We start from the raw sequence: 25634 nt of genomic DNA, 5'->3' as shown, positions 1-25634 counted from the left end.
ACTACCACTCGCGCAATACGTCGCCAAGCACACCACTTCTCCATTCGCGACGGGCTCTTGTACCGTCGTAACTACCTCCCGGACGGCCGCAAATGGTTGCTTGTCATCCCTCGGCATCTACATTCGGATATTTGTGCAGCGTTCCACGACGACCCCCAGTGTGCGCATGCAGGTGTACTTAAGACATACGCGCGTTTACGCGTTCGTTACTACTGGCGGGGGATGTATCGATTCATCCGTCATTATGTCCGCTCCTGTATCGTTTGCCAACGCCGCAAAGATCCTCCTCGTCGTTCAACTGCTCCATTGCAGCCTTTGCCTTGCCCAGCACGTGCTTTTGATCGAGTCGGCATCGACATTTATGGACCTCTGCCACTCACATCCGACGGCAACCGCTGGGTAATCGTGGCCATCGACCATCTTACGCGCTTATGGAAACTTCCCCTTTGCCCAGCGCTTCCGCACGCGACGTCGCCTGGTTTCTCCTGCGCCGCATCATCCCTCGCCACGGAGCTCCCAGGGAATTACTCAGTGACAGAGGCCGCGTCTTCTTCTCCGACGTCATCGAGGCTCTCCTCAAAGAATGCCGCCTCATTCATCGCACCACTACTGCATACCATCCGCAGACCAATGGCATGACCGAGCGCTTTAATCGCACTCTAGGTGACATGCTGGCCATGTACGTTGCCTCCGACCAAAGCAAATGGGACCATGATCTACCATTTCTGACCTACGCTTACAATACCGCCACGCAGACTACCACGGGATTTTCGCCCTTCTTTCTACTGTACGGACGCGAACCTTTTTCCCCAATGGATACTATCCTTCCGTACCGCCCTGGCACCACGGAAACCACTACCTTGTCTGAAGCTGCTGCACACGCAGAAGAGTGTCGCAAGCTATCCCGCATCTTTACGTCCGAAGACCAGCAACGCCAGAAGTACCTTCGAGAAACTTCCCCTGCTCCTGCATCCTATGCTCCTGGCTCGCTAGTGTGGCTTTGGGTTCCAGCCCCTACCCCTGGACTGTCACCGAAACTCGCGTCGAAGTACCAGGGCCCATACCGCGTGATCAACCAATCGTCTCCAGTCAACTATATTGTGGAACCCCTCGAGCTACCTTTGGATCATCGCCGTCGAGGACGCGAAATTGTGCATGTCCAGCGTCTCAAGCCGTACTATGATCCGCCTGTGTTGTCGTACCCATAGGTCGCCGGGACGGCTCCCTTTTCCGCGGGGGACATAACTGTACTGTAAAATAAGTGGGGCTGTGGCTATAAGAGGGAGAACGCCGACGAGGAAGATAAACCTTGTTTCGGTGCTCGATCGGCTGTGTTACCTCTCGCTGCTCTATCGTGCTAGTCGCGAACTCTTACTTCCAAAGTGCTTCGCGAGAATATATATATATATATATATATATATATATATATATAAAGAGAAGAAAGAAAACCGAGAGGCCCAATTTTTATTATTCATGTCAGAAGACGCCGACAAAGACGTGGTCCTTGGGGTTTTTGTTGGTTAGCGTATGATATATATATATATATATATATATATATATATCATACACCATTCCAAAGCGCGATAAATACGATGCAGGTGCGTGTTAAAGATACGGAATGGTTGAGGATTATTTAAAGGCACAAAAAGTCTGGACGGTTGACACGGCAAGATGTTCGATCAGTGGATTGCGCAATACGTCAACCAATGCATAGCAGTTAATTCCTAATGCAGTACATGACAATCGGGGATGAATTTAAATCGTCGATGTTAATTTTTTTATTTATTAAGGTTACACTAACCAAAAGCTGAGGACATGCTTTCACGCCGCTCTCACCACAAAATGAAGGTAAATTCTCAGCAGAGAAAATTGAATAGCGAAAGATCTATCCCAGTAGTAATATGGTCCTCCACTCCAACTGGAGAAGAAAGTGAGCGGCATTAGTTTTAGAAAACTGTAATACACTTTGTGAAAGCCATGTTATCTTGCATCTGTCACCTAACATGAGTTTTCAAGAAAGGGTGTTAATGATGCTGTATTGTTTGTTATATTTAGATTTGGTGCAACAAGCAGTAGGAGTCCGATAATGGCGCCTTCTTTGCGAATTATATTCCAGGTATTTTAAGGAGACCTTTATGTGCTACTTCTTAAGCTGAAGTGGGAGAAACGAAGATGTTTCCAAGGGGCAGCGTCACCCCTCCAGAAGCACGCAATACGTATGCAAACATGCATTTCTTTGTATGAGTTCTGATTACAATAAAATGTGAAAATCATTTACAGAACATAACGTAGGGCATTTTTATTTAGCACAACACTGAAGTCGCTGTAATTTTGAATTGCAAGTTTTAGCTAAGCGAAAACATTTTTTTTATTGCCATCAGTTTTCCGATCTTGAAGTGCGCCTTTCAGAATAATGAAATGCAGCATACAAACGTTTCAATTTTTTTAAATCTAAAATGAGCATGACCATATTGACCCACCTTGATTCCATTGCCCTCACTTTGACTAAATACATGAAACCTTGCTGAAAAGAAATATCTTGCGCTACTAAATCAAAACTACGTACGTAGCATTATTGGGGACAGATTTTCGTCCTGACCACCACGAGCTACGTCCTGGTCACTACGGGAAAAAGAATTTTTCTTTAGAGAGGGGGGAGGGGGGACCATCTTTCACTCACTCAGTCACTTAGCGTAAAGTTGGGTTCAGACAAGCGACCGAACTGCCGATTCATTCCGCTCTGTAAGCCATGGTAATCTACGCCCCCGCAATAAACCGGAAATTATATCTACCCATAAAGCGTATGTCGTACGTTGATGACGGTCTCACTCCTCCCGTTCTAGCAAATTATTTTGTATTCAATATGACAGCCATGCTCATTTTCATATCAATTTCTTAGGAAAGTCCGAACGCATTAAAGCACGAAATTTGCCGTATACCGTTTCAGCCTTACAATAACTGTCAATACGAACGTTACAAATCAGCAAGAACAGTGAAATCCGCCGGTTCAACTTGCAAGTATTGTTTTTGATGAAAGGCCCACAGTGGTGCTACAGACATTGAAAGTTATGCGTCCTGCTAGCCAGGCCCTCATCATTTACCGCATTAAAGCACAAAAGTTTCCTTACACCGTTTCAACCTTACAAAATCACCAGGAACATTGAAAAACTTGCAAGTGCTGTTTCAAGGTATAAGACTCTAATCTAGTTGGGTTATTGTCGGTTGTCTTTGATGAAAGCCCAACAGTGCTGCTACAGACGGTGAAAGTTGTGCGTGCAGGCGGCCAGGCCCTCACTCATTTCCCTCGATTCCCTTATTTCTCTTATTGTAGCCTCGAGTGTGGCCTTCTCGTCGAAGTGACACCGGCTGGCGGGGCTGTCCTTCTGGTATCCTTTTTTTTTCTGGGTTGCCTTCTGTGAAGCCAGCTCGTCATAGCGCAAAACGCCCACTGACACTCTAGTTCCGTCGATAATGTCGACATGTGGAACCTCTTTTTTTCTTTGAACACACTATATCACCCCTTATCGACAGTAAACAAGCCCAGTACAGTTGCGGCCATATATCGAGGTCTGTTGACACTTTTGGCAAGGCCTACATTGCTCGACGTTGCTGGTAGATTGTACCATACCTCATTCTCGTCGCAGATCGTCAAATCTTCATCTGGTCTGCACTTTGGCCCCCTCACGTAAAGCACTCTGAAGTTGGTGCCATTCACGTCCTAGGACAAGAAAGAAATGATAGCGTCTGGACTAGAAATTTGAAAATATTGCCACGAGTACTTATGTATTTTTTTCAAGCGACCCTCGGTCTTTCACTACAAAATGGTAAAGGCTATCGCTGAACTCAAGACGCGCCTTTCTGCATGGGTGTTTCTTGAATTTTACCACTGGTTGTATCTGTTGCCTATGCTACATTGTCTAATCAGATTTTGTGCGCGACGCGAGTACTTGTGTACATACTAGAACTTACGTAACTACAAGATAACACCAGTGATCACGCTAAAGGTTCATTGAGCCATGTATAAAAAGCCAATGCGTCTGATCCGCAGATGATATTTCGACGATTGACGAGTCTGCTCGCCGCTATCAGTGTAATGAGTGTTGCTTGTTTTTCTGGACATAGGTTCGCCAAATAAAGTTTGTTTCGTGACTTGCGTTGGGCCACTGTTGCTGGTCACGATCACTGCAACAGTGACATCTGGAGGTGCTTTGGATTTCTTGTAACGGACGCCCCAGTCAAGCACAAAACCGCAAGACAACGCCCCTACCCATCGAGTTAACCGCAGGCTACAAAGCATGCCCCCGAAGCACGGACTTCTACCTGGGAAGACCAGGAAGATCGCGGCCAAGTCGACTACGACAACAAGAAGCGAGCATCGCCTGCAGCCATCGTACTGCAACAACACAGGGAACCACGTATCTTCCGCCGAGCTTCATCTGACGCCGCACAGAACTGACTCGAGAATTCCGAAAGGGTCTCAACCTTCAAAAACTGCCATTCTGAAGATAAGCTGTGCCACGTGTATTTCTACATGGAAGACACCGCGAGGACCTGGCTCGAGAATCGGAATTCTACATTAGCGACTTGGGAAAAATTTCAAAGCTACTTCCTGAAGACCTTCACAAATATTGTACGCAAGGAAAGAGCTGAAGTTTTCCCAGAAGCCCGAGTACAGCTATCGTGTGAGAGCATCGCAATTTTTATGGACGAGGTGACTCGACTCTGTCGCCACGCCTACCCCAACATGTCCGAAGCGAACAAATTTTGTTACCTGGTGCGGGGTGTTGACCAAGAAGTGTTCGCCGAAGACCGGAAGAGTTCTTTTCTGGGGCCACGAGCATCAAGAAAACTCTAGAGATTCGCAACAGGCAATACCACTGCCGCACGCTGACTACGAACTACGCTGAAGCTGGAGCACTGGACGCAGAAAACCTGTGCCAAACCATCACAGAGGTCGTGCGAGAGGAGCTGCAGACGTTACTGCCCTCGTCGCATCATCATCGTCATCCGCGTCACAGCTTCAGGTGGCCTCAATTGCAGACATCTTCCGTGAAGAAATTCATCAATCAAAGAGAGTTTCTCAACCGCTGCAGGCCCAGCCAGAAGACTTGAGCTACGCCGACGTCGCATGCCACCAGGTTCCGTCGCCTGCCGCCGCCGCCGCCGTAGCCAGCCCACCCACCCGCTGCCCCACGCAACATCCCACGGAAGACGGGACATTTGGCGCGCCCGCGACCACTGTCCCCTTTGCTATCACTGCGAAGAAGTGGGCCATGTGTACCGTCGTTTCCATACCGTGACATGGGTCCACGAGGATTCGCCGTCAACGCTCCTCGGCAGATACTGGGCGACCACCTTTGTGACATCGCCGACTACCTGTCAACAACTGAGAGGACTCGTCGCCAGCCTTCCCGTTCGCCGTCATCAGGACGCTACCTGGCGCCGCAGCGCAGACCATACACTAGCCCAGCTCGTGGCCGGTCCATAGGCATATCCGAAAAACTAAAAACACCAACTGATGGAGGCGCGGTTGCTGTTCATCGAAATGCCGAAGGTCCCTTGTCGATGACGAAGAGGCCGAAAAGACCATCTCGACTACTCTGTTATAAGTGGACCCTTTGCCAACCAGTTGAAGAAAGTTAATACTGCATGGGAAGGCCCTCAAATTCAGACAGCTGGAGGATACCTAATAACGCCGATTGGAACCTCCGCGGGAAGAATTAACGTTCACGACCGAACCTACCCTGCGACCTTCGTTGTCCTGCAACAGCGCTCACGAGACGTACTTCTCGGCATGGACTTCCTGAACTAACACAGTGCAGTCATCTACAATCAGTACAAGTCGATAGCGCTATCCGAAGACAAAGCGATACAGCCACAGAATTCTCCGAGTCACGATGCCTTGACCGTGTTTGAAAATCAAGTCATTATGCCACCTCGCGCCAGCGTTCCGCCAGCGCAGAAGACACGGAAGACATGGAAGCGATCGTAAGAGCGACGAACACCGGCTACTCTACTGAGAAACGGGCGTGGCAAGGACAATCGTGCAATTGCGGTGAGGAAAAGTGCTGTTTGTGGTGGAAAACTTCATGCAGGAATGTAAGACCTTGAACAAAGGCATGAAGATTGCTTATGTTGAATAAGTTAAAGCAGTCAGCGATACGCTTGTCTTCTTGGATTCAACCGAACCTACAACGACTGCCCGTGTTCCTGAACCAGCCTTCGATATTATACACTATCATAATTATAAAACTGCGCCACGCACGCCAGCAGAGAATAGAAACAACAAAATGGTGCATGGTCCTGTCATTTTAACAACGAAGCTATTTACCTTGGGCGTTTTCCGTTAGGTGTAACGCCGAAATGTGGGCCGATCCTGCTGGTCGTGCAGAAAGGGTCCAAGCGCAATGGCACCGTGACGTTGCTGTGAACAAGCGAAGGTGTTTAAGCTCGAGGATGGTCTGTCGAGTTTACCCCGCAAAACCTCCGCCTGGCGACGACGTCACCATGCATCGCCTAGCAACGCTTCGCCCCAGCTGCACCGACCGCTCCAAGCCTCGCCACCGCTGCGTGAGCCGTGACGTCATCGCGCGCGCCGCATCACTTAGCCCTAGCTTTGCCGAGCCATGAAGTCACCGCGCCGTGCGGAGTGGTTGCCGGGGCTGCGCAGAGGCGGAGCTAAGCCGTGACGTCACTGCGCCGACCCACGGGATATATAGCTCCGCGGCGGCAGAAAAGCCCCGCCGTCTCCGCGCCGAGCACATCGCCGCGAAGAGGGGGCGCCGAAGAAGAGCGTCACTCCCGAAGAAGAGGAAGCGCGGCGCAAAAGCCACTGCGCCGCTACTCAAGAGCGAGTGAGACGACTTCGGTCCGATCCCGACTATCGCGCCGCAGAAGCGGCGGCGAAACGTCGGCGATTCGCATAAGATCCGGAGTTACGAGCCCGCGAAACCGAGGAAAAGCGTTTGAGCGTACAGATATTTTAATCACCGAATGTTCGTTGCTCCTTGGGCTGTCGATGATTCCGGCGTGATCTTGCACAAAACGTGGCCGAGTCTTGAAGCATAGCCTCGCAAGAACTTGGCCGAACCGAGATAAAGCTAGGTGGGGTCGCCAGCATCGCTGTTTGCCCAGTCTTCGCCGCACCACTAGTGTGAAGCTGCCCCTAATTTTATTTTCTCTGTTTGCGTCTCTCGTGCTGTTTTAAAATTATGTTACCACACTAACTGGCGCAGCTGTCTCTACTTTTGCTAAACAAGCACAAGTCAAAGGTCTCCACCCGCATTACAACGACAGCTTTTCATCGTATGCAAGAATTCGACAAGTGCCAGTCTCCAAACGTCGCATAATAACCGAAGAATGTGCTCGACCACGCCGTCAGAGCCCGTACCGAGTTTCGACGCCAGAACGTGGAGCTATAAATAATAACTCGTCGAGATGCTGCGCGACGAAATCATCAAGCCGTCCAAAAGTCAGTGGGCGTCTCCTACATTCTTGGTAAAGAAAAAGGTATCACCTCTCCATTTCTGCGCCGATAATCGTCACCTGAACAAAAGTACACAGAAGGACGTATACCCTCTTCCACGGATAGACAGCGCCATAGATCAACTCTGTTATGCAAAGTATTTTTTTTTCGTCGATAGATCTCAAGACTGGTTACTAGAAAATTGAAGTCGACGAGAATGATCGAAAGAAGAAAGTGTTTTTGACGCGAGGATCTCTCTTCCAGTTCAAGGTCATGCCGTTCGGAGTTTTCTCAGCACCGGCAATGTTCCAGTGCGTCATGAACACAGTGTTGGTTGGCTTCAAGTGGCAGATGTGCCTTCCGTACTAGAATGACGTGGTTGTTTTTTCCGCCAGTTTGGATGAACACCTTAAGCGCCTCGGGACAGTTCTAGAGGCAATCAAGTCATCTGGACCTGGAACCGGAAAAGTGCCACTTCGCTTATGATCAGCTACTGTTCCTGGGCCACATCATCAGTACGTCTGGAGCCTGTCTCGACCCGCAGAAGACAGCTCCAATCTTAGTTCGAGCAGCTTGTCGATAAGAAGGCAGTGCGCAGATTTCTTGGTATGCGTGCCAATTACAGGGTATTTATCAAGGACGTCTCACACATCAGCGATTCATTGACCCATCTCACGAAATCTAACCTCGAGCTCAAGTGGAAAACACCACAAGTCAAAGCAATTCAAGAACTCAAACGATGCCTGCTGTCACCGTCAAAAGTTGCACACTTCGACGAAGACGCCGATACCAAAATTCACATAGACGCAAGTAGCGTAGACGTCGGTGCCGTGTGTACAAAGAAAAGACTGATTTGAAAAGTTTCTACCTTACGCTAGCCGCTTGCTGTCTAAAACCGAACCCAAATATTTAACGACGCAAAGGAATGTCTCGTCATCATTTGGGCTACTGCGAAATTTACGCCTTCCCTATACGGTAAGTTTTTCAAAGCCATCAGCGACCACCACGTATTGTGTTTGCTGGCAAACTTTAAGGCTTGCACAATAGAGCCTCAGACTTCAAGCATTTGACATCATCGTGATATACAAGTCCGAATGGAACCACTCTGATGATCATTGCCTATTTCGCGTCCTCATCGACGCTCCAGCGCAAGACGATCAAAAGAAGGACACTTTCCTGAGAACAATAAGCGCTGACTACTTCGCCTAACAGCAGCGAACATACACGGAGCTAAGAAGGCTTGCTAAGTACTTTTAAGGCAAGATCGACTTTGTTGAAAGGGTATATAGGCGAGGATTGCCTTCGGCTTCCTTGCGAAATGACAGCCTTGATAAAAACAACTTTTCACCACCCCGGGCCAAAAACCTTCCCGTTGTGCCATCAGCACTGCGGTCAGACGTTCTCCACGCCATGCACGACGACACGAACCGCTGGGCACCTAGGTTTCTCTCGCACGCTCTCGAAGATACAGGAAACGTATTACCGGCCGCGTCTCGCTACCGATGTCACTCACTACGTCATTTGCCCAGACTGCAAGCGACGCAAGACAACATCGACAAAGCCAGTGGGATTACTGCAGTCGATAGAGCCTCCTCGCCAACCTTTTCAGCTGATCTGGAAGACTTATTGAGGCCCTTTCCGACATGAAAATCTGGGAATAAATGGACCGTCGTGGCCTCTGACTACGTTACCCGCTACTCCGAAACGAAAGCCCTGCCCAAAGGTATCGGACTGAATGGAGAAATTCTTTATCGAAAATATCGTGCTACGACATGGTGCCGCAGGAATCGTCATCACCGACCGAGGAACGGCTTTTACAGCAGAGCTTAGTCGAGCCATCCTGCAACATAACCAGACAAGTCACCGCAGGACCATCGCCTACCACCCGCAGACGAATGGTCTTACGTAACGCCTAAACAAGAACCTCGCCGACATGCTAGCAACTTACGTCGACGTCTAACACCAGTTTTTTCTGTACGTAGCAATCCCTTACAACGCAGCAGTGCAAGAAACAACGCAGATCATGCCCTTGAATTTTATTTACGGAAAGATCCCGTGGGCGACTCTAGACGAAATGCTATAGCACGTCACCAACGAAGAGAATATCGCCGTCGCCACCTACCTTCAGCGCGACGAAGAAGCACAACACTGCCGCCTTCGCATCGAGAAACAGCAACTGACGGACAGGCGACGCTACAATGCTCGACGACGTGACGTGGAATACCAGCCCAGTGACCCTGTTTGTAACCCTGTCTTCAGCAAACTGTTACTTTACAAGTACTTCTCACACATTAGTCACTTCATCACTTTCATTCGGTATGCTTTTCGCGGTTCTAGATGAAGGACATCGTGTCCGTAGACCTACTTCAATATCATCTTTATTTTAGCAAAATATTCCTTGCATAATTATCGCGTGATCAGGCCACTTTTATTTTATATGTGAAGAGAGCTTTGTTTCGACTGTGCGAAGCGTACAATCGTTGTTTTCATGAATCACCTGATTTCTTCGCACGGAGGAAACGTAGCGCTAAGAGAATGAGCAGGTCAATGCGACGACCAAGCACGGTAAATTAAATGCAAATGCACGATTCTGAACCTATGCCTAACTTTTATTACACAAATGTTCGCATGACGTATAGAAAAACGGACAACTTTGAAAACATTGCAATGTCGACACTGTGCATTTCTGTAAGCAATTTTCGTTTCTCTTGCATTATTTTCTTCCCTACAAGAGCAAATAAACTTCTAATGCCAACATAACATTTAACACTTACTAAATAAGTAATATTCTATTTGGACGCCAACTTTCCATTATGCCATTTTGAACATCATCTACTATTTTATATCAAGTTATCTTATTATTGTAATTATGATTTCACTAAGAATTATATGCACATTCGAGGCGTGTTCACGGCCACCGCCACCACACTGACGCGGTATCGACGGCACGTGAAAGGTTAAAAAGTCCTTAGAGACGCGCAGCGTACATAATAGCAAATACGACAAAGTCCCTCACGCTTCGATATGCTACTGGCATATAAGCGCTGTGCGCACAGATTGCGCTTATGCAGAGTAACCTGCCTGCCCACGGTCTTTCCGTCTGTCTCTTCTCGCCCACCATCGAGTTAGCTGTCGGACCTCTGGTCCGGATGCGCTGCAGTAGTTTTCTCGCATGCTGCATCGTTCCCCCGTGTTGATAACATCACCCGATGAGACCCTAAGCCTACCTATGGCATTCTGTGCTTCGACCTTCGGTTCAAAAGCGCCAATTTCGTAATGCGAACCATTCTTGTCCGAGTCGTTAACCCAGTTCATTGTCATGTGTCTGGTATCTGGTCTGCTTCGTGCTAACAGTTCCTGGACGCCCGTGTTCGCGTTTTGTGACCGGCCTCTCTAGCCTATGGCGCAATCGTTGCGAAGGTATAGCCACGGCCGCTGGATGAAAAAAAAAAGTTTTTTTTTTTTTTTATGCAGCGGCCGTGGTATGGCATGCAACTGCCACCATTGTGCAATGCGGCCTAAACTGGGCCGCCAAAGGCGAATGACGTTGACCGTCCTCTTGGGCGAGCTCTTCTTCCTGAGAGCGCCCGAGTTTCTCCGGCATTGGCTGCGCCCTTTTGTTCTGTCCAGAAAGGAAGATTTTGTCTAGTATTCCGCTCAAACTGGCGATAAACGCTGCTTCCGGGTACTCTTTGGAAGTCTTTTTCAAAAACCTTTGGATGTTCTAAAAGTAATGTCCCTGATACTTATCTGGTATACTTTTACATATGCGTAATCTGTGTTCATCTTAACGGTACAAACATTCACTATGGTTGTTTTTGTACATTTTACAAATTCGTAAAATTTGTAATTTACTTTTGTATTTTCTAATTTGTAAATTAGTAATTTGTAAATCTGTAATATATTAATTTGTATTTTGTAAATTTACTAAACAGAGACGCGCGCTGCTCTCGCTCCACGATGTGCGCCTCCCGATTTCCAGAGGCGGACATACGTACTGCTAGTGCATATGTGTCCATATATATAGCCGGTATATGCATCTGTTATATGAGCAGTAATCATTCGCTGCAGAACACTTATATGATTCATAACCATTCGCTACCAAATCTAGCATGCTTCGCATTAGGCACATGTCAACTGGAGTTGAGTCTGCTTAATTTTTTGTCTGTATTTCTTTTTTCTGTCTTGCGCATCACTAAAAGATTGACCCTCTTCTGTTACACGTCATCTTATAAAATGAATTGACTGCGTCCCACTGAATAGGCGCTCGCTTCAATAATAGAAGCGAAACACTCGGCCCTCCGAAAAGCTCGCCGCATAGACAAGTAGTGGTCATACCTGCGTCCACGCGGAAAGGACCTGGAGAATGCGGTATCGAGGACCGCCTATCAACGCAACCTTCCGCTCGGCGAACTGTGCTGCCTCAACAAAGGTTGCGTTATTTGGATCCTGCTTCATCCACCCTCCCGGCGTCGGTCCTTCCCTGAGACCGGCACAAGGTGTCGCTTCGAACGTCAGCACTAAAAGCAGCAGAAATGTTAGGAACTGAGGGGCACCACTGCAATGCTCGTACTTCTGCATGCCTTGCTGCAAAAAAGAAAGGACGTGTATCACAATAATATCGCGCGTAAATCGTATTATCACGCGTACGCCTGTTTCGACTAAGACGAAAGGAACTTTGCAAGGCTGCAAGAAGAAAACATAATTTTTTCTAGAAATTATAATAGCTGCGAACGTTACGAGCACCCGCCACCGAAACCCCGTGGCTATGGCGTGGCGCTCGAGGAATCGGGTTCGACCCCGACTATGACAATCGGATTCTGGCGGGGTGGAGCGCAAATACCATCGTGTACCGTGCATTGGGTGCAGGTTAAGGAAAGCCACGTGGTCGAAATGAATGCGGAGCCCCTTCAATACGGCGTGCCTTATAATGGGATGTTTGAGGCGTAAAACTCCCTAAGGTAATTAATTTTGATCTTATGAATAGCGTGTCTGCTATAATCAGTTTGCTAGTGAACAAACGCTTTTGCCAATTACGGGTCAAGAAGCAACCGTACGGCAGGCGCAAGTGAATAGCATAATTATTGCTAGTGAGCTTTTTGTACTCCAGCGTATAGAGTGGTGATTCGTAAGCCATGCTCCACTTTTCTAATACTCGATTTTGAAGCGAGCGAAGAAATACGTTCTTGTTTTATGCGGTCTTATCCTAGCCCTGCGGTTCTCTCAGAAAGAGCGCGTATCTACTTTATACATAAGGCGCAAGTATAGCCATACCCACTAGTTTAATAAACGACTGTTCAAGTCATATTTATAATTTAATTACTTATATAACATTCAAACAAAAAAATGGACATCCACCTGTAGCCTCCTGTGGTTGCAGCACAAAACTGCAAAGGAAACCCACACGGGTTTCTCAGAAATAAAGCCTCGTAGTTAAATAAAAATTAGTCCTGGTCCGGGATTCGGACCCGAGACCAACGCCTTTCCCCGGGCGGTCGCCCTACTATTTGAGCTAACCAGGGAGCCAGCAGATCGCAGCGCGAGGGCGAATTAATGGGCAACTCGAAGCACGAGGACAAGGAATACGTACACGGGTGGATGTCAGTTTTTCCTTTCATGAACCTTCCTCCATCTTAAGGAATCCCGGAGAACTCATTTGCCATAATTATACCCTTATTTCCTGTACGCTCCTGATGCAGGGGTACGTGAATAACGACTCTTCTGTATACAATAATTAACTTCCGCGTCTCCTCAAATGTACGGGTGCTTAGCACGGTGCAGAAGAATCTCGCGAGCAGTTTTTCTTCTTTTTTTTCAGAATTCTCTCGCAATACACGAACGCCTCGCTACGTTTTCCTGCGAGCAGATAACCTTCGCGTTATGTTCTCAAGCCTTCTGCACAGCCGCCATCTTGTTTAGACAGCAAAGTAGCCTGTATCGTTTATCACTGCGAAGCTGTCTTCACGAAGCTGCATCTTTTGCCAGCCTCGTCACGATTGGAACGAGGCTGAAGATGGCCACTGCCCTTTTAGCAGTCCTTTTAACCATGTGCGGAGGGAGGGTATTGGAACACAACACATGTTGCATTCATGGCCACTTACGAGCGGGTATTATAAAATGTTTCACCGTTCTTGGACAGTGCAGGAGCATGAAGAAAACGCCGCGCAAGTTTCTGGACAAATTATATGCACAGATACCAATATTTGAAGAGCGGCAACCTTGAGGCCTTGCAGTGCAGCACAGCTACCCGAAACACGATACAGTGGCCAAGTTCACCGGCGTGCAGCTGCGGAAAGCTTCACCATGCCTCGTTAAGCCAATGGGTAGGACGAGCTGGCTCCATATTAGGTGACACATGGTTACCGTGCCGACTACAGTACTGCGGACCTGGCGCGGAGCCAACCTCTGGTTCCGAGTGGGCACTGTGCCTCCTGAGCACAGTTGGCGTATATGCCATCCTCGTTTTTTTTCAAAGAAGCGCTATAGCTTTCCGTGCCGGGACGCGAATCATTGGCAGTGCCCACGAAACTCACGCTTTTGGCATGGAGAATATGCGACGCAGGGAGTACTTGCTCGTCGCTTATTTGAGAAGGAAGATTGACGTTTACCCAGAGAAAGTTTATCCCGTGGAGCCACACTAACAGGTTCCATACATGTGGCCAGCATTTGTAGCTGTGCCCAACGATTCCCTTTTTGAGACATGGATCTTTTAGGCACTTTTTCAACTATATGTTCCGTTTTTATGTATTCTCCTGCGTCCCATTTTAAAAGTGTATTCTCCTTGTGCGCATTTTATTACGCCAGCTGTGCTTGAATGCGTCGGCCGGGAATTGATGTTGACGAGGTAAGTGTTTCACATTAAAAGGTTTGTTTGAAAAGAGAAAGCGACCTCTGGCAAAACCTAACTAAAGGTAGGTTAGTCGACGGATCACTCAAACAACAAAAATGAAACAAACTTCATGACTGGCGAACCGACGGTCGATTCACGCGAATAATTAGCCCTTGTTTACAGGGCAACGTTTAGGACGATGCGTATGGGGTTCAAAAAGGCAGCTACAATATCCCGGCCAATTGTACTAAACCAGAATTCAGTGGTAGAATTTAAAATTTTCTAGTTCGTTAGTGCTTCTCGCCATTGGCGGACCACCTTCCCTAATAATATGTCCGCCTCCACAGTTGGCCGAAATCTGCTTTTCTGAGCAATTTAAGCCTAACGAGCTTTTTTGTTTTTGTTTTTATGATTAAGGGCCTATGTGTTAGACACCATCCCCTCCGCGGAGATAGGTTTGCCCAATGTTCTCTATATTCATTATAAAACTTGTTTCTGTAAATGTCATTCCAAATAAAGGCTTTGTTCTGCAAACATCATCGTCTATATTTTGATCGTTTATTTATTCCGGCAAAGATGAAGTCTCTATCAGGATGCCAACCTCCACGCATGTACGCATAAGATTAGAAGTCTCTTCCGGGGACGGGGAAGGCGTATCTAGCCAACGCTACCAGCGAATTCTCGAAACACAGACTTTTAGCTTGCCTGTCAGCGAGAAGATATGCTACGTGGGTGACCAAGGCATTGTGTATAAGCGCTGATTATATTAAAAATACTGCGCCCATATGAATTCACAAAAACGACCTAAGCTAGAATTGGTCGTAAGAGAAAACTTCAGCCAATCATGATACTGAACATATATTACCGAAGCCGGCTGGCCAATGGCAAAGAGCACTTACGAGCGAAAAGCTTTGGGAATTCGGCCCCTGTTTCTTGACTGTGAAAGAACTTCCCACCCACAATTCTACCTTTCGTTCACTGAGCGGGTGCACGAAGCACTTGTACGAGGTATCCCTTATTGTTTCAGGTGCTTAGGCATGGTTTGTGGAGCTTATTTGTACTGCTACAAATAATTTTAAAATTCGGACTACACTTCAACAGTACTCCTCCCGCAAAAGCAATTTTTTTGCCCATTGTACGTACTGATGTACGTACAACCACACTTATGCGTTTACAAGTCATTTCCTGCGAGGCACGCAGATACTCGTCCAAGTTTTTTTCTCTCCTCCATGCCAAAATTTACCCAAACACGTGATCATGCGCAGAAACTCTGCAATGTGACTCTGTATAACGTTGCTTTGCCTATGGACGGTTCCGGGTAAATTTGCATACACAGTCGGCTACGCAGAGCCCCGACCACCTTGTCAATGCTAGGTAGGTATATGTGTCCGCTTATGCCGAAAATTGCATGTGTTGCTTTGTTTTACATTGCACCATATGTTTCTTTCGTCGGTTTCAGATAAATACTTTATTCAAAGGGCACATATATTGACCACACAGCTGTACTCCACTAACGAGCCCAGGACACACGCACCTTGTCGTTTATTTGGCGAGAGGCATTCACTGATCCCCGGCATGACCACAAGTCCTACTTCGCATGCTAATGCTAGATGGCACCGTGAGTCACCGCGAAACGTGTGAAAGACTCCGTTACTTAATTTAAAGCCAGTAAATGTTATAAGTAAGCAACGTGAACGAGCACAGAACGCTTATCTTGTCCTGGGCCGCTTGATTTGGGCACTGAAGTACGCAACATATCTGGTTGCTTAAAATTTCCTGCGGCGTGCGGACAAGCTGTAGGAGGACTCGAGCGCCTTGGAAAGAAACGTAAACACGCCCGATACCACGGAGCCACCGTGCCGCTAATCCGTGAAGCGCTTCTCTCACAAGTTTCTCCGCAGCGTCTCCGTCCATGCACATTGCGAAGCGGCCATGGCGGGGTCGAGGCCGTGGTTTTTTCGTGTCTCTCAGGTATGCTTCTATCCAAGTCTTAGCACAAACATTCTCTATATTTAGAACAGTTTTCCATAACTAGTACTAAAATTCCTAGACAAAATAAAATGTCCGCATAGGTTGGCAGCGCTGCTCGCATGCGCCAAAGATCTTTGAAAGCAGATGGCTCCGACAGTAAAGCCGGATTCACACTGCCTATTCAGCCTGCGGTTGAGCGTGACGTCTCTACAGTGCCGCCGAATGACGACGTACTTTTCAGCCAATTAGATAAGAAACATTTGTCAGGGTAGGCAACGTCATTAGCTTTAAGGGCAAACAAAAGTAGCCTCCCATAAACGAGGAGCTGTGCAAACAACAGACTGTACAAACAACAAAATTTGGCTGCTCCAATAACGCTGGGGGTTACCGCCTGATGCATTCGTCGGCAGATGCGTAGATTTGACGTTATGAGATTAGAATAAAATCAGGTTGAAATAGTTTTACCTTATAGGGTCCCAGGCACATGACGGCCACCTGCAGCCTAAATCAGCCCTCCGTCTCGTCGTGTGAATCCAACTTAAGAGCGTACAGACATAGCATTTCGGACTCTTTATTTCATGCTTTGAAGGGAAGTCCGGGACTGCTAAACCTGAGTACATGTACCGGCAAAACTAAGAGCCCCTTGAATAATTTAACATAGCTTTTCTAGAGCAAGCTTGGTTTCGTTGCTACTGTGCCGTGACGAACTGCCAAAGAAGCTGGCCACATATCAGCAAGAGTTGCGACGTGTTGACACTCGCTCCGGATGGCTAGGTCTCTGCTACACTGCTGCATCAGGCATCACAACGAGTAGCAGCATAGGAGGCGACTGAGTGAGCTGAAGAAAACATCACAATACCGTTTTCCCGCGTGACAACATTCTGCGTCACTGCGTCATGACGTCACTACACAGTAACCTCCTGGGAAACACAGCCAAAACTAGCTGTAAAATGCTATTGTGATAAATTATCGTTGGTGCACTGAAGCTTACCACTATGTTTCTAAGGTTCCATGGTCTAGAACCTTCCTGTAATGCAACCAAATATAAGATTCGAAATTATCATATCAGTACTACGTTTAGGCATTAGTCTGAACATGATAAACGTGTGCAAGGTCTTTTTCAGCCACATCAACACTGAGAGTGCTGGCGTCTGTGCATGTGTTTCGAAGCCGACAGCAAGTAATACTGGGCTGGCATAATGTAAGAATTGGTTACGCTAAATTCTAGTCCTTTCTTATCATCTACCGTTCACGGCCGGTCAATTGTGGTGATAAACTAGGCGGAGCGCCGTTCTGACCACCACTGATCGAAAAACCCGGAAGAGAACACGCATCGGAACAGAAACATTGCATTATCCCTGCTCTGTAGCGAATGAATATGATACTGTAACGCCCCAAAGACAAAGCAATTCTTCGGAACGTGGCGTTTTCAACTCTGAAATCCGGTTCCTGTGACCGTAAATGTCTTCAGTGCTAGAAAAATCGCTCGAATTTGCTGAATTTCTCTCATTTCTCTAAGACAGTAACGGTAACTGAATCAAAAAATACTTTATATATTCCTCCCCCACCTTCGTGACAGCGACGTTCTCGCTTGCCACAGATCTTCTTTGGAGCTTTGTCACTCGGCATCATCCCGGTAGAAATGCTTTCCAATATTTGCATGTCAAAAGCCATACGCGTTATCACGTATGCTGCTCAATACGTACTTTGCGACCGTTCCGACAAGTTTGACTTGAAAAGTCATTTCCCTTGAAAACACCACTCGCTCTTCGTGGAACGCAAAGAAAAAAGGGCAGATGCATATAAACATTGGATGCCAGCGCGCTCAACAACCATGTATATGATGTTCCAATATTTCACGACTTGTTTTGTTCACGACTAAATGAATAAGCACTTTTCTCTTGTCACCTTCCGAAACCGTTTCTCTTGCGCGGTGTTCCAGTATCAGCAAGTAACAGTTTGCCAAGAATAACATTCTGCATACTTTAGATTAAGCAGTTTAGCAGGCGCCACCACCACGCAATGCTGTGTCTGATGATAATACTGCTGTGCCAAAATCATAGCCTCCGAGATAACCTACAAAGAAGCTCTGGTTTCGAAGTACATGCGAAAAACAAAGGCCAGCACGACGATGACACGAGCGTGGTATGCCTAATTTGTTCAGCGTCTGTACACACAAGCGGTTTAAGAAGGACGAAATGAAGTCTAAGAAGATGTCGCACAAAATGTGTTTGCCATTTAACAAATTGTTGGTCGCAAATACTTGCGATGACAAGCGCTTTTTTAGAGAAATTTACTACAGCTCTATAAAGGCACAATAAAGCTGTTTTACAACCTTTCAAGAATGAATTTTCTTACACGTCATCATATTAGCACTTCTTGATGTATGTTTCCGGATAGTGATTCTCCCTGTATTTCTTCTCTTAGATTTCCTAAACTTTTCTGTACATAAACTTTTCTGTACATGGCAAAAGCGGACCGCCGACACTACCTGATTACGCGCACCGCTAATCGCAATCAAAATTTTGTTTCCGAACCATCAATAACGTCTATTGGTGCCATCCTCATAATGCTATGCGAAAAAAATATTGTAACGTAAGTACAAGAAAAGGCGATAATAACGGATAACGTAAATGTTCTTACAGGAAGAAATACATCGTTCGCTGGGCGCGTGCTGTTCTGGTGGTTGGTAACTGTTTACGTTGTGGACAAATGAGCCTTCAATTGCGTGCGCTAATTTGTGCTAAAAAGTTATTAATTGTCCATAACTTGTTCCGTCCCAACAATTTTTTGTGAAAGAAAGCCTGCCTGCCTATACTCTATGTCTCCGCACGTGTGAGTTGCTCCTTTACAATTTTCTCAAGAGTCCGCGTATACATGTACGTTAGTCTCATCCTGACGCTGGTGCTTACTGTCGAATGCTTTATTTACTACTCACTGTCGAGCAATGCGTGTCAACATTATCTTTCCTTTTGCCACGTCTCTTGTATCGATCGTTCTGATGTGCGTCGCTTTCACGAAAGGTGCACCACTATCACATCAAATAAATAGCCATTTCCAACATTAACATCACACGCATTTTGCCTTATAGCGTTGCTGCCTAGGCAGCACATGGCCTATATTTCAAAGAGTGTTAACCCAACGCATCCGGAGTGTTTGAGAATAAGAGAAAGCTAGCGCCACCGACTCCAGCAATATTACCGTCGTTGACTGCGCATACCAATCCGTCATATAGGGCACAGCCACGTGTACCCCACCGCCTCTAACTGTTGCTCTTTTCGAACGCGAAAGCAAGCAATCAAGTGAACCTTTTGGCGCGAGCTAATATTATTAGTTTAGCTTTACATCTTTTTAGAGTAGAATACACTCGAGTTTGTGGAAAAGGCAAATATATATATATATATATATATATATATATACACGCGTGATCTCCGTAACGCACAAAAACAGGTGTTCAATTGTTTTCCCGCAAACGCAATGGCGTCTCTATGGCGCCGAAATCTTTTCAAGCCTCATGCAATTCTAATTCAACGTATATTTTAATGGCGGCACTTGTGGGGATGAGTCGAGTATTCATGTCTCCGCATTCTAAGGGCTTTCGAAAAGCTCTGTATGTGGGAAAGCATCTAATGCGAAGGCAATACACAGTGACGGGGGCAGGCAAAACAGGTCATTTTGTAAAGCACGAAAAGCGTGCGAAGGGACGTGCTGTATCCCAGTGCAAGACCTTCAGAAACGAGTTTCGTGGCAAGCAGGACTAACAAGTGGGCGAACTAAAGTCCTTTGAAATAAACTCTTTTACTTGGCGCTGCAGGAGTCCTTACTAAAAGGAGTTTCGCCTGTGACACGCGGTATTGCGTGGACTCTTTTATGCGGGCGAAGCTGCCCGAGGCAAATGGGGCGATGCGACGGTGACGACGTCAGCGATGGGGCCACTTGCGCGCGCTTGAAATTATGACTCCAATAAGATTTCACTGCACGACAGTCTGCTAACTGTAAGAAACATTTCGGAAGCATTGAAATTATCACCAAGACTGCGAAGTAATACAATAACTTACCTATCGGTGGGCTGCGCATGAGGCTACGCCTCCAAGCCCGCAAAATTGTTCGAAGGTCTCCCTTTTGTAGCGTTAGCTACACTGGCCTAGCCAAGCCCGTTTCGCGCGGCACATCAAGAGCCGTGCTGCGCATGCGCAAGGATCAGTGATGTCACACGGCTTGCGCACCGGAGCCACCGGAGCCGGCACCTCTCGCGCATTCCGCCACCGCCGCGCGCGACTCACCGCCGCCGGTCTGCGCATTCCAGAGGAGTGACGTCGTAGCCGTGGTAGACGCACTGGCGCCGGCGCGCGCTCGCTGTGCAGTCGCCGTCTGACACTGCGCTGGAGCCGCTGCGCTTCTGACTGGCGTTTGCCAGTGTGGTATAGCCATGGAGAAGGAGAGCGCAAATGCTGCTCAACAGCGCAGAAGAACGGAGAAGCTTGACTCATCGGATCCCGAAGTAGTTGCCTGGCAATTAGCGGTTGAGCGTAGGAGGAATGAACAGAAGAAGGCTAAACTGTGCTGCGGAGACACTGGAGCAAAGGGACGAACATCTAGCAAAGCGGCGTCGCCAGGAGGCTGAGCGACGTGCCCGACCACCCCTGCAGCAACAACAAAACGCCGTCGATGACGTCAAGGCTCGCCGATCGACTGAATATACTGTGAAACTCAGCGAAAGCGCCAGTGCGACTCGGACCTTCAGCTGAACCTTTGCTAACGCTACGTATATCCTGGCATAGCCGAGCTAAGCCACTGCAACTATTTTTTTGCAAGGGATCCTGACCAGAAAGGACACATACTCCCTTGTCCTGTGTCACCTCGTGTGAACGCCTTTACGGTAGATGCCCCTTAGGTCAAAGGACTTTGCAGTGAAAGTGTGTCACTGGTATTAGTGTGGCGAGGCTTAAATGTTTTATCGCACGGGGGGACTCCGTTTGGTGCACACCATTGGTGTGTGTGTGTGTGTGTGTGTGTGTGTGTGTGTGTGTGTGTGTGTGTGTGTGCGTGTGTGTGTGTGTGTGTGTGTGTGTGTGTGTGTGTGTGTGTGTGTGTGTGTGTGTGTGTGTGTGTGTGTGTGTTTTACCTTTTCCTTCATTGTTTCGCTATTTGCTCCTTTACCGAGCGTAAGGTGACGTTGCATTGCGGTAAAAAGATTAATGTGGGTTAAGTGATACGCGCCTGTTCGCGTCTGACGCACGTACCAGGAAACACGGCCGGCCTGTCGGTTCTGGCACTCGTGCCACATAACTGCAGGAATGTAGTGGTACTGCGATTGAGAAATCTGTGCTACACAGCTGGTACACTGCTTTATGTGGTACAACGCAGTGCTTCCAGCCCTGATCATTTTGGTTGTTATTGGAAAATGAATGTTGACTATGTCACTGTAGTCTATTGTGTCACTAAGAAACAAATAAATGGCGCTTGTCGTTAGATGTAAATCGTTCACTTCACATTGTTTCTCTATCCAGTGGCGGAAAATGTTTTTCGCATCCGAAGAGTTACATTCCTGCGAGAGACCTTGCGTTCTTGGAAGCTGTGTTATTCACACAAACACGTCGTTCACTGACTTGTGTTGCATATGAATATGTGTTGCGTTGAAAAAGTGATCGAATCGCGTTCATGCAGGCAATTAAGGTGTAGATCGTAGGAAGCGGTCCGTTTGAAAACATTTGCACTTGATGTTAAAGTTTAGAAGCCTCTCATGGTAGCTATGGCGACGGTTGTATCTTCAGAACACAGACATGCTTTTCAAGTCCTTTATTTCGGCATGCCAACGGGCAGCCTCAAAACACATTGAACACTTAACGTAGCGCGCACGCCAATTCGAACAAGTGGCGCACGGTTACACGTGCGCATTGGATGTTCACTCGTTTATCACTGCCACTCGATACCCAAAACACGTTTAACATATCGCGATGTGAACACAACATACCCTTTCTCGCATACTTTAAGTACAGGCTAAAACCCCAGGCGTGCCGGCTGCGTCTTCGGAGCGTCGTCATTTCAGGTTGTTGCGTGCGCTCCGTGCTTCACTGTTGTTGTGGAGGTGTGGGAAGTGTCGACGTCAAAGCAGTTGGGTCACGTTCTTCGGGCACATGGGGTAGTTCGAACTCGTAGTCAACAGCTAGCTCTTTGTCCGCTTCCAGACACAAGGGGCGCAAATGACCGGAATGCACATATCGCACACGATTTCCCACCAACAATATGTAGATGCATGCCGATTTGGCCTGTAACACTTTACAGAGCAACCAATTCACAATCTCCCTTCGCACAGATCGTACAAGTACGCAGTCATTCACAGCAAAAGAGCGGGAAAAAGCGCGCGACGCTTGTCGGTGGATGTGTTCACTTTCATTGCTTGGTCAGTCGAAACACTGTTCACATCTGGTCGTAGTAGCAATATGCGTGTCCTTAGTTTTCGTCGCAGAAGCAATTCTGCTGGTGGTTTTCCCGTGAAAGTAGGCGGCGTCGAGTGGCACGAGAACAAGATGTTACCTAGGCGATGCTGCAGCGGTCGGGTCGTGCCTTCTCTTTCATCATCCATTAACTGCTTAAGGAGAGCCGCTCGCTCGGCCGTACCGTTTGATTGAGAATGATACGGTGGCGTGAGCGTGTGTTTACCGCCATTTACTTGGAGGAAAGTTTGAAACCCAGCTGCGCGTAACCGAGGCCCGTTATCCGTAACCACTTCCACGGGCAACCCATGCGACGCGAGCAAGGAACGTTCAACCTCGGCTGTTTTTGTAGCTGTTGTCGACTGCGTAATTTTCGCCGCTAACCACTTTGAAAAAGAAACTACGGCACTAAGGAACATTTGCGATTCCTTTTCTGCAAAACCACAGTGGACCCTTTGCCATGGGTTTTCACTGACCTTCCAAGGAAACAAAGCAGCTGGTTGCGTTGCGGAAAAGACTGCCTGGAAAATGCTGCACTTGCGCTCAGCCTTTTCAAGGTCATCATCGATACCAGGCCACCAGACCATTGACCATGCTTCGGCCTTCATTTTCGTTATTCCTAGGTGTTGCTCTTGTAGAAGCGCTAGGACTACCGTCTTTAGATTTTCGGGAACGACAACCGCATTAGTATGAACAGCAAAGCCCTCGTCGACAGGGATCTAAAAGCGGCGAACCCAAAATGGCTGTAATTCATCACTAACGACTTTTGGCCAACCATGCTGTATCATATTGCGAACAACTCGGAGCAAACCGTCGTGCTTTGTTGCGCATTCAATGTCTTAGGCGGTCAGTGGCAAATCTGACACTGTGGAGAAATAAATCGTTTCTTCTTCCTGTTCTTCCTCGACAGTGGCAGCCGTGACAAAGCATCAGCATCAGTCACACGTAAGCTGAATTTCTTTCGCTGCATTATATATCTCAAGCCTACTTTCATACGTCAACAACGTTTTACACCTGTTTAAAGCATCGTTGCATTGACAGGACTGGCACCACATGGTTTCCCTGCGAAGCAAGCTGTGCAGAGGCTCCTATACGGTAGCTACATTTGGCAAGAATTTTGCGTAAAAATTTACCAAGCGCAAGAAGGCCTTTAGTTGCGTGACATAGTCCAGCTTGGGCGCATTCTTTATTACCCTTGCCTTGTCATTGGTTAGTTGTAACCCATTGTTATCTACTTCATGTCCCAAGTATGTTACTCTTTGTGGGAACAAGTTGCACTTTTCCGCAGTCAACTAGATAGCGTCTTGGCTCATGCGCATGAGCACTTCCTCAGCTCTTTTACGGCTATGATCACAGCTCCCTCCTGTTATGATGACATCGTCGAGATAGCATGCCGTGCCCTGCAATCTACGCAGGATCTGGTTCATCACAGACTTAAATACGGCAGGTGCACAGAATAGACCATAACGTAAGCGCCGGTACCGAAAAAGGCCTATATGTGTGTTGACTGTGAGCAGTTCCTGAGCCTGCTCCTCTAATTCAAGTTGCAGATAAGCCTTACTCAGGTCAAGAACCAAAAACATGGCTCCGCCTTGCAAGGTGGTGAATATATTCTGCAGAGGTAGATGGTAATGGTCAACTTCTACGAAAGAATTGACGGTGACTCTATAATTACTGCACAATTGAATCCCCATATTATCATTAGGTACTACAACTGATGATGACGATGATGATGACTATAAAGTCACTGCTATTTTCATGTGGCTCTTGTTTCCTTTGCTTGAGACAATACCTTTCCGTGACCACCGAGCTTTTCGGGTGTAGTGCTTTTTCAGCGTGGTGATGACGTCATACGTCTCCTGGGTAAGGGTTTTCGGCAAAAGAAGGCTCCTGACCGTGAAGTATATGCTTTCTCCACGATGGACGTCAAGAGCACTTGCAACTTCTTGTACTCTGTGACGTCGTTCGCAGCGACGAAGCACTCGAAACACTCGAAGAAAACGTCATAGTTACCGCCGTGCAGATCGATCTCTGGAAACTTGCCGAGCATGGCGCCCCTAGTAGCTACTGCCTTGAAGGCTTCTTCTAGGATCACATCCTCGTCACCAATCATGTTGTATCTTCAGAACACAGAGATGTTTTCAAGTCCTTTATTTCGGCATACCAACGCGCAGCCTCAAAACACATTGAACGCTTAAAGTAGCGCGCACGCCTATTTAAACAAGTGGCTCCCGGTTACACATGCGCATTGGTGTTCACTATTTTATTACAGCCACTCGATAACCACAACACGTGTAAGATATCGTGATATGAACGCAACAGAGACTAACATGAACGCGGTCTTTTACGCGCGTCCATGCCTTGTATGGTATTGTAAAGTTAGTTCGCACAAATCATTTTCTTGCACAAACCTTTTCTGGTATAATGACGTTGCCAGTACACTAAGATTGTGCAGCCAGCTCCCAAATGCACGCCTCGCCTTCCATAGGCTCCACAAAAAAATTGTATGCCTCGTACAGTTGTGATTGTGAACTTCAGAAGTTCGAAGAAGCGTATGCAGTATGCAGTGTATCGAGTATGTAATAATTTAGGTAGGGTAGCCCTTCTAAAATCTAAAATCTCACCTCAGAATTTTTTGTCATTTTGTGCTTTCAACATGCATGGAAAGTGCTACTTCAGTAAAAGCATTCAATCGCTCAGGGCTTACTAAGAAAGAAAATGTAATCTTTTTTAGACTACCACAGGTATATTTGCAACTTTCTATTTCTGGAGGCAATACGTTTATATTGAAAGCTTTAGCCCCATAGGCCCACTGCTATGACAAGTTTGAGAACACATGTTTGGTACACGTGTTCTCAAACATGGTACACATGGTACACGTGTATGGTACATTTGTTGGAAGTTAGCGCCTATGTGTGTCTCCGTTCTTCTT

The 25634-nt window shown here is 47.2% G+C and overlaps 1 protein-coding gene across 1 annotated transcript in view; it reads right to left on the bottom strand.

Moving 5' to 3' along the window:
* The window catches only part of LOC125947173 (L-cystatin-like), a 29194-nt gene extending 4379 nt beyond the window's left edge, over positions 1-24815 (bottom strand). The window contains exons 1-3 of the mRNA XM_049671557.1: positions 24639-24815; positions 11804-12052; positions 3629-3718 (exon numbers count right to left, since the gene is read on the bottom strand). Of these exons, the coding sequence (XP_049527514.1) occupies positions 3629-3718; positions 11804-12052; positions 24639-24815 (516 nt within the window). The remainder of the gene's footprint in view (positions 1-3628; positions 3719-11803; positions 12053-24638) is intronic.
* Between the last annotated feature and the right edge of the window lie 819 nt (positions 24816-25634).

This window comes from Dermacentor silvarum, chromosome 7 (assembly GCF_013339745.2).
Source record: "Dermacentor silvarum isolate Dsil-2018 chromosome 7, BIME_Dsil_1.4, whole genome shotgun sequence".
Lineage (NCBI taxonomy): Eukaryota > Metazoa > Arthropoda > Arachnida > Ixodida > Ixodidae > Dermacentor > Dermacentor silvarum.
This window is presented reverse-complemented; position numbering and strand designations above follow the sequence as displayed.